The sequence below is a fragment of the Oryzias latipes genome, chromosome 10 (genome assembly GCF_053564925.1).
Source record: "Oryzias latipes strain Hd-rR chromosome 10, Olatipes_Hd-rR_3.1".
Taxonomy (NCBI): domain Eukaryota; kingdom Metazoa; phylum Chordata; class Actinopteri; order Beloniformes; family Adrianichthyidae; genus Oryzias; species Oryzias latipes.
The window spans coordinates 33,920,857-33,938,458 of NC_136246.1; the positions used below are offsets into that span (position 1 = coordinate 33,920,857).

The 17,602-nt window shown below is 45.1% G+C and overlaps 1 protein-coding gene across 6 annotated transcripts in view; it reads left to right on the forward strand.

Annotated features, from left to right (window-relative positions):
- The window catches only part of LOC101174755 (protocadherin-1), a 158,207-nt gene that overhangs the window by 6,955 nt on the left and 133,650 nt on the right, over positions 1-17,602 (forward strand). For 3 of the 6 annotated variants that reach the window (XM_078954441.1, XM_078954442.1, XM_078954443.1), the window contains exons 1-3: positions 3,993-4,018; positions 5,457-6,288; positions 9,868-12,051. In XM_078954441.1, the coding sequence (XP_078810567.1) occupies positions 4,008-4,018; positions 5,457-6,288; positions 9,868-12,051 (3,027 nt within the window). In that variant the 5' untranslated portion in view covers positions 3,993-4,007. Of the gene's footprint in view, positions 1-3,992; positions 4,019-5,456; positions 6,289-9,867; positions 12,052-17,602 lie in introns of those variants that run through there. The other 3 variants (XM_011480596.4, XM_011480594.4, XM_011480597.4) reach the window with 1 other exon arrangement.

The window sequence follows — 17,602 nt, forward strand, 5'->3', positions numbered from 1 at the left end:
AGATGACCCCATCCTTACTTTGACGTGTTCTCCCTACCATGACAAAGGTGGATAAAGGTGGAAAGATTTCATGTAATCCATGGACACCAGTGAAGATCACAAATCATTGAAGAAAAAAGGTTCAGAGCACTGTCTAGTGGGTCTAGATGACCCAACGTTAACGTGCCTAGGATACTGACGTTAAGGAGCTTCTTAGCTTTATTTATATGAATATTTCCAGACATTTTCACAGAAAGCTTATGAATGAGTGGAGCATTGTTGCCGTGCAGTCAAAAACATCAGGATGCTTTTTCTTTTCCTCGGTTGTCAGGAAATTAGCAGACGGTGAATCTCCTCAAAGGAATTTTAGTGACCAACAGCGCTAAATTATTTTTAAACGGAAAAAACAAAAAAAGTAGAAGCAAATTGTAAAAATATTCTTAGTATTTAGCTGGGTTTCCTGTCCCCACAGTGCAGCCCTCCTCTGTTCTGTCCTCATGTGGTGATGCTCCTGGTTAACATTTACCGGCTGGCTAACGGGACGCCACTATTAAAGTCATCCTGGGGAAGCAGCTGGGCAGGTCGGTTGGTAAGGTAGAAGGCTACCATTTAGGAATCCGGGGTTCATAATAATAAACAATGGTAAACATACTGGGGGGGGGGAGCCGGTTTAGCTCGTGCTGGTTTGCGGCGCCTTCCGTCCGTGCAACCAGGGTTCGAATCCGGGCTGCTCCCTATTCCCTTCTCCACCTCCGTGCCGGTTCCAAGCCCGGCTTGAGAAGGTTGCGTCAGGAAGGGCATCCGGCGTAAAACATTGCCAAGTTTACCATGCGACTTGTTCGCTGTGGCGACCCCTGATGGGAGAAGCCGAAAGAGGAAGAAGAGGTAAACATACTGGGGGCAATGACCATAACAATGGGCGAGCAATTAACATCACGCAGTGGGGGCCTTTGGGCAAGACCCTTAACGCTACTGGCTACCAGCATGAATGTGCGTGAATGATCCCGGCGATGGTCAGAGGGACCGTAGGCGCGAACTGGCAGCCACGCCTCTGCCATCACCAAGTATGAATGAAGAGTGAATGAGTAATGGACACAATGGAAGCGCTTTGAGCATCTGGAAAAGCCCAGATTAATCCATTATTATTATTAAACGGCGTGAAAACTGAGAACGCGTTTCTCAACAAGAATGACCATCAGTGAAGTGAGATAAGTTGTTAATACTGAGCTGGCGTTTGTGGAGACGGATTCACATGTTTGAAGTGGGCGTCTGCTTGTTACAACCAGTGACTGAAATGGACTGAGTGGCTCCTCCCCCCTGGTGTTCCAAACAGGAAGTGGCTCCAAGAAGCCAAAATCCCCTAGGCTTCTATAGAGAAATAACCAGCTGTGACTCAGTCGTTCTATTGGTCAGAAGAACCGTTCTGGATCTGAAACCTTTTTTTAACATCTTCTTTAAAATTATCATTTATTTTTATGATATTTTTTCTGTAGTTCAATTTATTCAAGTTATAAACTGACCAATCAGGTGCCTTAATAAAAGTAGGAGGAGCCTTCTGGCCCCCACATTTGATTGATAGATTTTTGGTGGCTCGTTTTCAAGTGGTAGGGGTGTGGCCTTTCAGAGAGTGGTGGTGGTAGTGGTGAGAGTGGTTGCCATAGAAACGTAGACTTAGCTCGACCTGGACAAGTCACTGCTGACTGACGATGTCTGGCTCCAACATGACATTTCTCAAAACTGACTGAACTGACTTCCCTTGGAGCAGGAAGTAAGCCATTTGTTTATGGATGACGTTACGCTGACTCTATCTAGTTCTCATGTAGAGTCCATGCAACTCTCGTTTCAGCTCTGTTTCCACGGAAACATGTGAAATGCCGGCAGGGGTCAAAGGTCGGTAACTTTGTTATTTTGCAGCTAAGCGGAAAAATGCAAGAAAAGAAATGGAAGGGGTTTGCTCCCTGACCCCCACCCCCCTGCCCCGCTCGCTAGAGCTTCTTCGCAGTGCTGTGTATGTGGGGGGGGGCTCCACCGATCCGCTGCACCGCAGCAGCAGCAGGCATGTCCTGCTGCTGCTGCTGCTTTTCTCCATTTTGTGGCTGTCTACTGCAGGGTTTCTGCAGCAGCTGTCGCCGCCGGTTTTATCCGTCGCATCTACAGCTTTAAGTTTAGTCCTGAAGAACACAAATTGTGTTTTTGATTGTTTATCTCCGGAAATGCAACCCATTTTTGAAATCTCTAGAAACACAAATTCAGTCAAAGGTAATGTTTCTATTGAAACATACTGATGAACTTTGAGTGCTGGATAAATAATTCTGTACACATTTGCTTGTAATTTGATCCCCCTATCAGGCTGGGGGGGGGTCATTTTCATGCTTATAGACAGCAGGCAAATCAGGGAACGATTGACCTCAGCCGTGTCAAGTGTAAAGAAAACCACAGGACCCATCTGAATAAAAATAAATACAAGTCAGATTTAGGGACAGTCACTCCGGCCGGTTCCTGCACAACTTTATTTATAAAACACGGCAGGAGTAGCGAGTGGGCAGCGTCAGGCTCCGCCTCTCCAAGCGCGATGAGTAAGCGGTGCTCCGTCAGGTCTAGGAAGACAGAAAGGATGAAGTCGAGCAGAAACGGCTGCTTTTTGCCTTGTTGCCAAAACATGAGGCGAACAACCCAAGTTGTCAGATTTTTCATTGTGGAGATCTTATTTCCTCTGAAGGAGCAGAGCAATCATGTGATCAGTCAACAAATGAATGGACCTTATTTCATCTATCCCAGTGTGTTGGTGGACACACCCCCCCCCCCCAAACCTGCAGTGTTGGCCACTCCCCACTATTAATACAGAACAAACTCTTAATAGAAAGCCCTGAGGATCAGACAGAGACGTCATTAGCCTCTAGAAAAATCAATGAGCTCATTGACACTTGGAATAAAAACCACTAAAGATCACACAGCAGCTAAAATTTAAATCTTTGAAATCTGTCTGGGAACAGTCATTTATTCTGAAAACAACCAGAAAAGTATTTTTACGAGTATAGATTCTACGATGTGAACAATTGAATGTTTTCTCGTTTTTTCAACTCGTTAAAACTGGAGCTAAAACATTCTCTGTAAGTCTACGACTGTTTATGCAATTAAAGTCATTCCAGCTGATTCTGACGTGGAGAAAAGCAGCTTTGCGTCGTTATGCAACACTTTACGTTTTCTGATGTCGTCACAGAGCTGCTTCTCTCCACGTTAGAATTGCTAATTCCGTTGTTAGTTGCGTAAACGTAAGAGTTGTAGTAGCTTGAACAGCGTGTTATTTTGCTGTAACCACAGATAACTCTGGTATTAAAGGTTTAAGCAGCCAGTGACTCTGCCCCTCCCACATCATGTTGATTTATTTGGCTGTTGTGGCGCACACCCCCAAAAATACCAGCATTTTTCAGAAGACATTTAGGATGTGCCCACACCCCATAAAGCATTCTGGGAGTGTAGAGCTTGTCAGGAAAAGCTTCATGTGAAATGTGCTGTGGATGCCGGCTGAGGCCTCTGCTGCTCGGCTGCTTTGTGTTCTCCCAGCCGAGGTCCAGGTTAAACGGAACATTTCTGAGCCAAAGAAGCGGCCGGCTGATCTCCGAGTGCTGATTTATATGAGCTGATACAAAGCCCATCGCCTCTACATCTCACTGGCTCTGCAGGAGAGCTGGTAGGCCGAGGAAACTCGAGCCTTTCCCTCCCACACAGACAAACAAACAACTTGTTTGCATTAGTGTTGCTGAGTTGGGAGGGCACAGAAAAGGAGAGCGGCGTGACTTCCTGCTCACCGCTCAGCATGCGTGCATCTGAGTGTGTGTCCAAATCAATGAGGATAAAAGAAGAGGAAGAAAAAAAGATTAACCTCGGCAACCTGCAGCCGAAAATCTCCTACAGAATGAAACACAGAGTGTGTGTCTGAGACGATTTACCGCCAAGACGAAGCGATGTGTGGAGACAGAGAGAAAAAGAGCTCTTTTCAGGGGGAAGTCTGGCTCAGATGAAGCGTTATGGACTCCAGGTGAGAAGTCAGTTTGAGAGGAAAAACATTTAAAGGCAGACGTGGCTTTGTTCAGGCAGCCGCTGAGGTCAGGGCCAGCCTGAAATTTACTGTAAATAAAACCTCCTCTCTGCAAGGCCAGGCTCCTCTGTGGGTATAAATGCATCCTGGAGCTTTTGAAGATGAGACTTTTTTTTATTTTAGCAAGATTATGAGGATGTATAGAAAAGAAAATTGAGCTTAAAACTGCATATCTGTGTATTTCTTTGTTCAAATTCATTGTGATTCAGGTGCAGAAAAAGGCAGTTTGGAAAAGTTCGTGGCAGTGACACAGCCGCCACAGGCTCCCTGTTCCACTCCATTCTGATGCATCCACTTGTAGAAAAGTAGATACATCAAGCTCCAATGTTGCTCGCCATTTTTGTTGCACCGATAATGTTGGTTGTGAGGGGCTGTAAGCTAGCGGGAGAGCTCGTAAACTGATGGGTGATGGGCGGATTGACTTGTAGTCCCGCCGACAACTCGAAGGGTAAATGAACTCCTGCCGCTGTGCAAAAACGATGTTCTAGAAAACGACTTTTTGGTGTAAAAATGGCATAATCATGACTAAAAGACCCCTGGGAACGCTTTGAAACTAGACCAATAGATGTTTGGAGTGGGACTTTATAATTCGCGACGTGACTGCTGTAAAGCATGAGGAACACAAAGGAATTTCTCATAATCCATGGAAGGCCAGAAACTGATCCAGCAGTTCCTCATGTTGTGTCAGAATGCATGAGTTCATTACACCAAAAGCATAGAACCACTGTAAAAACATTCAACTGTTGGACAATGGCAGCTCCAATCATCAGTGTCTTTAGCCTCATCACTCTTTTTTCTTCTTCTGTGTTTAGTGGAACCGTTGGGAGCCGTACACACAGGTTCCTCGCTGTTTCCTAGTTCATCTTTTGCTGTTTTGCAGATTTTGTTTTGTTTTGTTTTGTTTCCCAGCGCCTCCTGATTGGCTGGAGACCATTACTAATCAATCTCCTTCTCCTGTACAGAACGTGCTCGGTTTGTAAAGTCATCAAAAAGAATCCTAGAATTATTTTTCTATATAGATTTGAACTTTGAGAGTTTTCAACAACAGTGAGAAGTGTAATACTGCTCATACCTGACTCAGAAAAGTGTGTAGCGAGGAGTTTTACAGCATTAAAACACTATTGGGAAAAATTAAGCTGAATACTTCATGTAGTTTTTTCTATAGTGGGTTTGTTTCCGAATGTAACTCTTGCAATAAACTGTGCGCTAAACTCTAGATACACGTCAGACCCATGAAAATATACCACAATCTGTTTTTATTTCACGCTCATATTGTAAAACAAATAAAGATTTATGCTTCATAGTGTTTTGTAAAGGTAAAGTCTGCCGTGTCCGTCAGTTTCTGATCTTTTTCCTGCATGTTTTCTGTCTCCTTCAGGGTGATGCTGTCCGGTGAAGACATGGCTGTTCTGAGGTGGGGATGTCTGGTGCTCCTGACCATCGTGCTGATGGTTCCTTGTGGCGCCGTTCCCTCTAACAACATTTACAAACTGTCTGAGGAGCAGCCGCCCAACACACTGATCGGCAGTCTGGCAGCGGACCTGGGCCTGCCCGATTCCGGACACCTCTACAAACTAGAAGTGGGTTCGCCATACTTGAGAGTGGACAGCAAGACCGGTGAAATCTACACCACAGAGATCCCCATCGACCGAGAGACTCTGAGTGACTGCCGCAACCTGTTTGAAGACGACAAATGCTTCCTAGAGTTTGAGGTGTCGATCACGGACATGGTGAAGGGGATCGGCTTGGGTCCGCGGCTGATCGAAGGCATCATCGAGGTGCTCGATATCAACGACAACACACCGCAGTTCTCCTCGCCCATCCTCACCCTCTCCATCCCTGAGAACACGCACACCGGCACCCTCTTCTCTATCCCCGTCGCAGTGGACCGGGACTCAGGCTCCAACGGCGTGGCTGAGTACGCTCTGAGCGCCGGCCCGGACGCCAATCAGCTCTTTGGCCTACAAGTTGCTGAAGATGTTGATGAAAAAATTCCACAGGTGATTGTCATAGGGAACTTGGACCGGGAGAAGAAGGACTCCTATGACCTGAACATCCGAGTGGTGGATGGCGGGAAACCACCGAGGGCAAGCAGCGCACTGCTGAGAATCACAGTGACGGACCAGAACGACAACGCGCCAAAGTTTGAGAAAAACCAATACGAGGCTGAGCTTCCGGAGAACAGTCCGCCCGGACACTCCGTGCTGCAGGTACGAGCACCGAAGTAATTTACAGATTAAAAGATAGAAACGGTTATAAATGTACAAACGAAAATCCATAAAAGACATAAAATAGTTAAAAGCCAATTAAATGAATTATTTAAATTCTCTTCTAGTCGCACTCGTTTAGGCTTCTTCATTCAAACGACTCTCCAGTGTTTCTTCCTTTAAAGGTGCTGCTAAAGGAAGTGTAGACGTTGATGTAATTAACTCAGTTGGAGTTTCTGGGGTCAGAAGGTTCTGCTCATTCTGTAATTTTTTAACCTAAAGAAAATGGTTCTTGTGGAAGTTTTTATCAGATCCGTGAACTGTTTGGAGATGTTGGCGTGGTCTGTTGTTTATCATGAACGGTGACCCGTTCACGGATGTAAACATTGTATTTTACGGTTCAGCTGGTTCCCTTTCAGGTCAGTGGTTGACTTAATTAGATTAAACAGGGTCTTCTCTTCAACAACAGAGAGGTATTCATATGTGCAAAATATTTCTAAAACAGAAACCTTTGTCAGAAAGAGCCAGAAGAGGCTAAACTGTGGATGGTTTCCTTCCCAAAAAGCTTTCAGAACAGGATTCATTCTTTCTTGGTAAAACAAAATGTGAGAAGCATTTTTCATTATCAGTCGTGTCGGTGCACTGCTGCCGCACGCTGTACCGTCACCAAACATTGCTGAAGTACCTTTGGCCTTTTGGAGATAAGTCTGGAAGCTGCAGGACAAGGCGGCGCGGGGACGCCACTTAACACGCTGCTCAATTATCCGTACAGACAGATGGTGCAGTGGAGGTGAAGCGGGGCGTGGGATCGCTGCATGTAGTCACATATTAACCGCTGATTCCACCTCACCTTTGAGCTGTTGGACGCGAGCGCCGGTATGTGATGTGGGCTTCAGCTGGCAGAGCGGGGAGACTCGCTTCGGCTCATTGAACAACATCCCGACGAACCGTTTCACAATTTTCCTGTCCCCTCCCTCCCTGGCTGCGGCGCGAGCAGCCAACCTTCCAGCTCGCGGTGCATGACTTAATCTGAGTCAGTCATGAGATTATCCATGGGGCTTATTGGTATTATTGCTCTGGATGTGGCTCATTGCATTTCAGAGAGCCACAGAATTCATTTCACTCGGCGTGCATTTGAAAAGTGATGCTCCAGAGGCAGCGCGACAATCCTGACTGAGGAGCCTGGCCTGCTTTAGCTGTCCGTGAGCGACGCAGCCATGTGCAACCCTGACTTTAGCAGAACTTTGGCTTTGTGTCAGTCTTCCCTTCAGCCGGCTTCAGAATAAAGTCACCAGCATTTCTGTGTCTCATATGAATAGAGCTCTTCACTAACAAAAGTGACACCAGCCATTCTGCGTGTCTGTCATACAGGTAAAGGGGAAAGCGCAGTTTAAATTTTTTGACCCTCTTAAATGATTAGACTTTAACTGGATTGGGGGTCTTTATAATTGACATTTAAAGTAGAAGACGTCGGTCAGCCGAGCTGTGAGGCTTCTTTTCTCGTAAACCCAACAGACACCACTCCTCTCGGTAAACAAACCAGTCGGCCCTGCTGGCTAATTTTTAACTTGCAGATAAAGGGTGTTTAAACTTCCTGTTAGGTTTGGACGCCGCGGCCTTGGAGAGCAGCCAGAGCTGCTTCATCACAGCAGTCCCGCGCTCCTGCAGCTCAACTCTTCAATACACAATTCTCAGAGACTGTCAATAATTCACTGCTTTTTCTGTGATATCTGCAGCTTTGAGCCACAGCGGCCAAAAGGAAATCAATGGACGGGAGAAATTATGATTTCACTTTGGTGCTTTTTTTTTTAGCCTAACCCCTCAGACCCGGATCAGTGACTCATCCAGGGGGGTTGGCGTGTCAGCCTGTGATCTTCCGCAAACGGAAACCAGATTTTCATTATGTGTCAGTTTGAACTCCAGTTTGTGTTACAAGAACACATGATTATGGACACATTGCTGCATTACATAGTTAACATTTTTCATTTGTCTTATATCTCTAAAAACTCATTTACGAGGTGTGTAACGATTTCTTTTATCAACCATTCATATTATAATTTGTGGTTGACAATAAGATTCATAGTCGATATCTGTTTATTTTGAACAATACGATTTGGATCCGATTCACTGACCTAAAGTGGATCCAGATCATCTTCATCCAAACTTCTACCAGTGTCACTCAGACAGAAATTCCTGCTACTGAACAGTGAAGTTTTCCAGATTCTAGGATTTATTTCAGATCATCCAGTGTAAATGAAATATGTGTCCAAACAAACAAGTAAACCAGAATGAATCCATTCACATGTGAGATCCTAAAGTTCAGCCCACTGTTGTTTTTCCACACATGAAACTGGAATGATGGACTGATCCATTTTTGCTGCATCACATGTGTTAGCTGCTATGATCTACTGGGTGGTTTTTACCTTATAGGAAAATAAACATACCACTTCTCAATCTAAATGAATTTTCCAGATTTTAGATGGATTTCTTTCATTTTGAAACAATTTGAAAATGATAGGCCTAGAGGTTGATGTGATTAACAACTCTTGCCTCAGACAGATCGATCTGGTTGGATTATAGAAATCAATCCATCGTTTAATCTTTACACCCCTTACTCTAATCACTTCACATTCTTGACTAGCTTTTTATGTTGGTATAGTAATAAAATGGATACGATAATTATGTTTATTTGTAGTAAAAATGTTGAATGTTCTCAACAAAATTGTAGAAAGACTGTTAGCTTTGTTTGGTAAATGATTAAAGCTATCTCACTAAGCTAAGATGGCATGCACCATGTTTAGTCAATTCTACAGTTGACTTTTGATTGTTGTTTGAGTATTTCTCAGAAATATATTGTTTTTAATTTTTTTAATGAGACTTTATATTTAAAAGGTCTTGATTCATCTTCAACTGGTTCTGATTTAGCCTTTAAAAAAACTAGCCTTTACTGTTGAGCCCCCTACTTGTGTCATGATTAGTCCCAGATGAAGACATGTGAATGCTGAACCAGCAGCACCTACTTAGCAATCCACTTCTCTTAACAGCCACTGTTAATGTCTCCAATTAAAAAGTGGTGGATTTAAAAAAAAAATCTAAAAATACCCAAATCAGGACAAACTAAGGGATATTTTGCTGACTGCTCGTACCGGCTAATTGACTAATTATCTCCATAAAAGTTGGGTTTGGATCTGTTTGAAATCGGATTGTGGCTGCAGTTGGCCCGTCCTCTCAGGTTTCCTAATGGGTGCAGAGGAGCTTTGGCTTTGTGATAATGAGAGAAACATTAACATTCACTCATCTGCCCATTAAATGCCAATGACCCGCTGCATGGCCAGTAGATCAGGCTCTGTTGGTTGTGTGCACTTAGCTTTGATCGTCTATTATGTTTCACGCTGTAGAAACCTAGACTTACTCAGCAAAACACGCAGAGCTTCTTAGTGGAGCATTAGTACAGCGCGTGACTATTTTTAAAGCTAACACGCTAATTGACCCTAGAAGTATACGGGACGTTATAATAGAAATTTCCCTCTTAAAATACTATATGTTTTGTAAAGTAGTAACTGAAAACTTTGTTTTGTGCAGGTGAGAGCCAACGATGCCGACACTGGTGCCAATGGAGATATAGACTACAGCCTTCATCAGGCTTCCGACACTGTCCAGAGACTTCTCCGCATTGACCGCTCCACAGGCATCATCTATGTCAAAGGTCTGGTGGACAGAGAGGAGGACAACTTACTCAAGTTTTATGTGGTTGCCAGAGATCGTGGGCCAAACTCCAAGAGTTCCAAGGCACAGGTGACCATCAGTATCAAGGACCAAAATGACAATGCACCAGCCATTGAGATTCGAGGTATTGGTTTGGTAATTCACCAGAATTTTGTGGCCAACATCTCTGAGGACATGCCAATAGGCACCCCAGTGGCACTGGTTCAAGTGTCTGACCGTGACGAAGGGGAAAACGCAGTGGTGACGTGCGTGGTGGCTGGAGATGTGCCGTTTCAGCTCCGACCTGCAAGTGAGTCAGCCAACGATCGAAAGAGGAAATACTTCTTGCAGACAACAACCCTGCTGGATTATGAACGCATTAAGGATTACAGGATTGAAATAGTTGCCGTGGATTCTGGGAACCCAGCTCTGTCCAGCACCAACTCCCTTAAAGTCCAGGTCACAGACATAAATGACAACACACCAAGTTTTTCTCCTGCACTGCTTGAGGTGAACTTTGCAGAAGATAATCAGCCTGGTGATAAAGTGATTGATGTTGTGGCAACAGATGCAGACAGTGGAGTCAATGCAGAGCTGGTCTACAGCATCATTGAGTCGTCGGCTGCCAGCCTCTTTGAGATTAATTCCAACACTGGGGAGATTCGGGTGAGGAACCAGTTGGATCGTGAAGATGTGGAGCGTTATGAGTTTGGCGTGGCAGCAGCGGATAAGGGTGTTCCAAGTAAAACTGGGACTGCAATAGTGGTGATAAATGTTGAAGACCGCAACGACAACGACCCAAAGTTTATGCTAAGTGGTTACAGTTTCTCTGTCAATGAGAACATGCCTCCACTCAATCCTGTTGGCGTCGTTACTGTCAGTGATGCCGATAAGGGGGAGAATTCCCAGGTGACGCTGTTTGTGGAACCAGACAATGGCAAGTTCATCATCCAAAACGGCACAGGAACCATTCTTTCCAGCATTTCTTTTGACCGGGAAAAGGAAAGTACCTACACCTTCCGTCTTAAGGCTGTTGATGCCGGTGACCCACCTCGATCCTCCTATGTTGGTGTAACTATCAATGTCCTAGATGAGAACGATAACGCCCCCTACGTCACGAAACCTGCCAACTCATCCTACACACACCTGAAGCCAAGCTCCCCGCCAGATACTCCTGTTGAGGTGGTGAAAGCTGAGGACATTGATGCTGGAGTCAATGCTGAGCTGTATTACACCATAACCGGAGGGAATCCTCACGGCCTTTTTCAGATCTCCCACAACAGCGGAGAGATCAAACTGGCTCAGGGATTCACCGGCAAACACAAGGGGCTCCACCGACTCGTCGTGAGAGTCAGCGATAAAGGCAAGCCTCCTCGTCACACCACCGCCCTCGTCCACGTTTATGTCAATGAGACCACAAACAACGTGACCCTCATCGAAGGACTGGTTGGCCACAGTCTCTACACGCCTCTGGACAGAGACATCGCTGGAGATCCCAACTACGACCCTGCTCAACGAAGCAACATTGTGTATGGCAGCCTTGCAGGTATAGCTGGTGTGATTCTGATCATTGTTGCTGTGGTGGTTATCAGATACTGGCTGCAAAACGATACCAAGAGCGGCTACCAGGCCGGCAAGAAGGAGAACAAAGATCTTTATGCTCCAAAGCAGGGTCCTAAAAATGGCAAAGGGAAAAAGAGCAAGAAGAACAAAGCTCCAAAGCAGCCCAAGCAGCTGGAGGAAGACGAGGAGGCCAGCTTACAGAAAGGCTTTGGGTTTAACCATATCAAAGAGAACATTAACGACAGTCCCAGAATCCTGCTGCCCCTCAATCGCCAGCCAGGAAGCCCCGATCTAGGCTGCCACTACCGCTCTAACTCTCCCCTGCCATCCATTCAGTTGCAGCCTCAGTCGCCCTCTGCCTCCAAGAAGCACCTCGCCGTTCAGGACCTTCCCGCCACCAACACCTTCGTAGGAACAGGCGACAACAACTCCACAGGCTCTGACCAATATTCGGATTACAGCTACAAGGCCAATCCGCCAAAATACAGCAACAAACAGGTAGGAGACTACGCAAACACGGCAGTGTACCACAACGGCATCTATTGGACCAACAGGTTGTGTTAATTTCGCGGGGACTTACTGAGTACAGCCAATGCTTTCCCACCAAAGCTGCACTGATTCACTTGCTCACTGTCAGACTTTCAGTCCTATGATTTTTGGTTTGGTTCTGTTCACCATTTTTAGTTTGTTTTGGTTTTATCTTCACCATGGATACCACTAAATGAACAGCAACCAGATAAGGGATTGACCCAATATGGGTGCACCAATATCTGTGTCTGGTGGCAGAAAGCTTCCAGAATAGACTGTTGAAAAATGTGAATTTTTGTTGTTTTAAATGTTTTTCAGTTATTCTCTGAAATGGTCAACTTCTGTAATATTTAAATGATGGTTGCCTGTTAAATTGCAGATGTTTCCTTTTCAAATTTGACCCAAATTTGACCTGAGCTGATATTGGAAAACCCATGTGGATCCACCCTTAGTTTCTTCATGTTTTCCATTCATTTTGTTTGTCTGAACTGTCACTTTTCCATGAAGTTTTTCAATGAAGGAAGTTTTTCTTTTCTTTTGATTTTTTTTTTCCATCTGTTTTGTGTTTTGACCTTTGAAAGGTTCAGGCTTGTTAGTGTTCTCCCTTTTGTCCATAGAGCTGACTCGGTTAAAAGCTGCTCTTCATGGGGGCTTTGTTTTGTTGAAGTGGGAATTCCAGAGTTTTTCTTTGTTTTGGGCTTATTTTATTTTTTTACCACTTTGTTGTCCCAGGAACTAGACTTGGCCGGACCAATTGAAGGTAATTTCAGCTCAGTTAGGGAGTCACAGAAAAGGATGGCATCAGGCAGGTTCCTGCACTATGAAGGCAAAGATGCGGAAAACCTGAAGCGTCTCTAAAGCTGTGCACTTCCTGTCAGTTGATCTTAAATATGACTAGCCTTGTTCCCAATCAGTGGGGCTCAAAAGTCAATTGTTTGCACAGATTAATGACAGGTAATTTTCTAGGCGCCCGCTATCGCCTTCTTTTACCCAGTGTGCCTTGCTCTGTCTATTTAATGAACAAAGGGGGGGGAGGGGGGGGGGGGGGTCGGAGGTGGCTGTGAGTCACATCTGCTGTGGTTGCAGCTCCATTTTGAGGCAAATGTCACGTGCACTGTGAAACCAGACAATCACATGAAGGTGTTCAGACTGTACATTGACGTGTCACACTGTTCCTCTCTCATGTCGTTCCTGTTGTGTGCTGTTAGCTTAGCTCTGTTCAAACGCTGTACCAAAGACTCACGCGTCTGTGTTCCCACCGCCGCAGAGGACCCGCCTCCATGTTCGGAGGCTCTAGCAGACTTCCTGTGGAGGTTGGCAGCTTGGCGGCGCTCCCGCCGGCTGCTGTTTACCCTCTGTAGTCGGAGTCATGCGCTCAGATTCACTGCTCCATCAGTCATGTACTCTTTTTACTTGAGAGGAAATATGTGTACAGTGTTTTGTTCTGATGTTTTATAGTTCAACAGATTTTATTTCAATAAACATGTTGCTAAAGTGTTAAAGTGGCGCTCTCTGTGCATTCACTGGGTTTGGAGGAGTGCTGGGAGAAAGATGCTGAAGGTACAGTATTCCATTCTCATTTTATGGAGGACATTTTTGTAAAGAAAAATAAATGTTTCTGTTTTGAATTTTCCATCATCTGGATGCATAAAAGAAATTCTCATTTCTTAATTAGGAGGAAAAAGAAGAGCTAAGCTCATTCATTAAAGCAGAATTTTGTTTGTGTTATGTCTTTGAAATAATTTTCTTCTCTGGTAATTATTATTTATATTTGTAGACTGACTCCTTCCATTAAGAGTTACTGACACAGAAGTGCACCAGATTTTGTATAAATTAGTTTTTTTCTGCACAGGCGTTTTACACCATCACCCCTCATGGTTTCACTATGAACGTGGTTACCTGCTGACCTCACCTGGCTCCCTTCTGTTTTTAAACGTGGAACGCCTCATTGCATTTTCATTTTTAGAGGTTTCCATCTGCTGCTCTGTGAACGAAGCCTTTCTATTTGGGAAATAAAGCTTTCGCCTGTTTACATTTCTGTTATCGGTTCCATGCAATATGAACCACAGGCCAGCGTTTGGAAATGGAATTCATTTAACAAATAAAAATGAAAACACGCCTATAAAAAAACCCAAACACTCCACCCGTTCTCTGGAGTTCCTTCTTGTGTGGGTCACAATGGATGCTGGAGCTTATCCCAACCATCTCCAGGTGAAGGCAGGATCCCCCGTGACAGAACCGCACCGAAACTTGAAAACTGAAACTTGCCAAAGCCAGAAACATGGAAGCGACAAACTGGTAACCGGACAGAGGGCCCGACCCGGATCAGTGAAAACTGTGGCTTTGAAAACATGTAGAAACACGAATAAATGGAGAGAAGCTGCGATGATCCCAAACTGCTGAACTCAAGGGACTTGAAATAAACCAAAGGACCACATAAAGTTTAAAAAAGGTAATACAAAACCAGACTCAAGATGAAGAAGCTGGTCTGCAGTACAAATAAAAAACCTGCAGAAGCTTCATCTTAGAAGTTTAGCCAGTCCCACCCAGACTGCAGCGGGTCAAGAAAGTTTGTGAACCTCCAAAATCGGTTTCCCTGTACGTATTCAGATGATTATGTCCCAGAAGACAGATATGCCTTTATTGGGCATTAAGGGCATTACTGACAGACATTAGATATCTCCTGAGGTTTTTGTGCCTCTGGGTCAAAGTTGTGTCTCGGTGTTGCTCGCTTTTGAAAGCATTAAACTCCAAAGATGCAGGAAATACGAGATGTTTAAAAAAATCCTTGAATTCATGATGAAAGCTTTAGCACCAGCAACAACAAGCAATGTTCAGTTCAGTCCTTCAGCTCCAGACATGGACTTAATCTGCATTTTCCTTCAGCCTTTGAGCCGAGCTTGAATCTTCCAACACTTCTCAAGGGCACATCTGGCTCACACAGTAACACGCCATAACCCCTTTTTGGCCCGGCCTGCGACTTCTGAGCGCCGTCTGGCCCACATAAAGTTGCCAAAAGTAGCGGGGATTAGCCCAAATGTTTAGTGCCTCCCAGCTTTGACAGTTCCACCAGGATTTATTGCATGTGAGTGTTTCCTGCAGTGTTCATGTCTAGGCTGGAATGAACGTCAGATTTCCCTGGTGTTAGTGAACGCAGCGCAGGTTGCAGCCAGTCAAAGTCCAGCTTTCAAACAGGTAATAAAATAACTTGAAGGAAATCAGTGGGCTGGAGGGTGATGATGGGACAAAACAAACATTCGGGACTCTTTAGTCAGGCTTTCATGCTCACTCATCTGCAGTTTGGTTTCTCTCCATGATGTCATTGTTTTAACGCCATGTTGCTACGTACGCAGAGGCTCACAGCCAAACTTTGAACTCGGCAGATCGATGCAGAAGCAGAAACTGCCACAGGTTGGGGGTCAAAACGTCCCTCAAGCTCAGCGTTTGAAGATCCGGGAGCCTGGGGGTTAATGGTGAGATCCCCGGCTCCTCCTTCTGTCTGGAGTCCCCATTAAGCAGTCCGGCGGCATCCTTCCTGCTTTTACGCAGGTCAACTCAGCCGTTTCCATGGAAACGCAGTGGATTGAGCACACGCACGCTTCTCAGTGTGTGTGCTGACTCATAGCACTGACTGACCTCCTTCCCTTACATCTCCTGCTCCTTCCATCCAATCGAGCTCAGCACAATCCCTCCTTCTTTGAAAAGCTTTGGCCTTTGGCTGAGAAGCCCAGTGTGTGTGTGTGTGTGTGTGTGTGCGCTGCCTGTCATTGGGTTTATATAAGCTTTGAGCTGAGCATTTGTTCCCCTCTCCCACATACTGACAGATTTCATGCTCTGCAACAGTGGGAGCCACATTTCCACGTCAGATTCCTGACAAAAGTTCTGCTTTTCACCATCAGCCTCTGCAGAAGCACATTTTCAGTGTTTGAAGGTGAGATTTAAAAATGTCAGAGAGTGGCACGAAGCTCCTTAGAGTCTCTCAGAGCAGCCGCTGTTCTGCCTGTTATCCAGATTCTTGCTTTTAACTGAGTTTGATTCACGTCGTCCTCTCATCTTTGAAGCCAGGCCGGGCTTGAGACACCGGCCTGCCTGGTGTTCTCTAGTGTGATCCTGTTGTGAAAACCGGTTTTATCCTGGAGCATCAAGGCCATCCATCCATCCATCCATCACGCCCCAAAGAGGGCGTGTGGGAGCTGCCTTCAGGCTCCGATCGGGAATGCAGACCAGTGACACCACAGTCATGGATTGTGTGTTGGGAAAAGACGTTCACGAGTTGTTGCACATACAGAAACTTCCCTTATGACTGTGCTCTATGTTGGAGTCGGTTTAGAGGTGGTTGGTTCAAGGCTTTAGACCTTGCAGTCGGTTTAACAGTTTACATTCCAACCTCACAGTCAGAAAAGGATGAGTGACAAAGAGCCAAAGCTGAACTCTTGAAGGTGGATGGGTTCAACTTTTGGAAAAAACGTCTTCTGAAGAATCTCAGATTGAAAGAGTTGGAGGAGTTTCAGCATCTGATGCTTTTCACTGAAGGTGTGGTGGAGATGTTTTACCTCTAGGAAGATGTAGGACTTGATGGAGAGGCCTTGCTCTGAAGGTTGAAAATCTGGGATGGATTTCTGCCCTCGGGGGTTGGTTGGATTTTGAGAGGACCTCTTCATGTTTTTCTGTTGAAAACAGTCGAGCCTGTGCATCTGATGCATTCACTGGTTTATGATGAAGGCTTTCCAGGTTCACCAGGAGGGTTTCTCAGACTGAGAACATCCAGATGAAGGAAGGCGGTTTGGCGTCTAAAAAAGCTCAAAGTTAACATTCAAGACTATTGAGAACTGCTTTAAAATTAACTCCATTTTACAAAGCCTTCACCTGAAACAAAGTCATTTCATTTATTATTTGTCCTCTAAAAACTTGTTGGAAACAAACCCCTAAAATATAAAAACTTTTTTGTTTAAGGCTGTCAATTTTCATGTTTTTAAAAATCTCCCATAATGCAGTTTGATTTTGAAGGATCTAGCGCAGCTTTTTGGCACAACCCTTCATTTACAACAAAAGTGGGTTAAAATGATAATTCATGAAAAAAATAAATAAAAACAGAACAACCGAAGCTAAAAAGAAATCTCCATGTGACCCTTAACATGACGAACACGACCTCCCATGACCCCCTCAAGCAGCACTTTAGTCCTGAACGGGCTGAGCGTCTGCAGACCGTCTCATTTACCAGAAAAGCCAGAAAGCCGCTGAACGGGTCTCCTCTTTGATGTTTGGTGTGAAAGACCAAAATGACCCAGTTGCAGCTCCACGGACCGCCTTTCGTTAATTTCAGGCTTTGGCAGCAATTACCATCAAACCGGCACACCCTGGAAGTCACAGAGAAATCTGTTTCCCATCTCGCCGACGTGTTAATGTAACACCGAGCTCTCATAATCGGCTCCAGTTACCGTCCATTAAGTGATAACTGACTTGAAACAGGTGATTTTAATCAGCAACACGTGTCCCTGCTGTCTGACTGACAGAGCGGGAG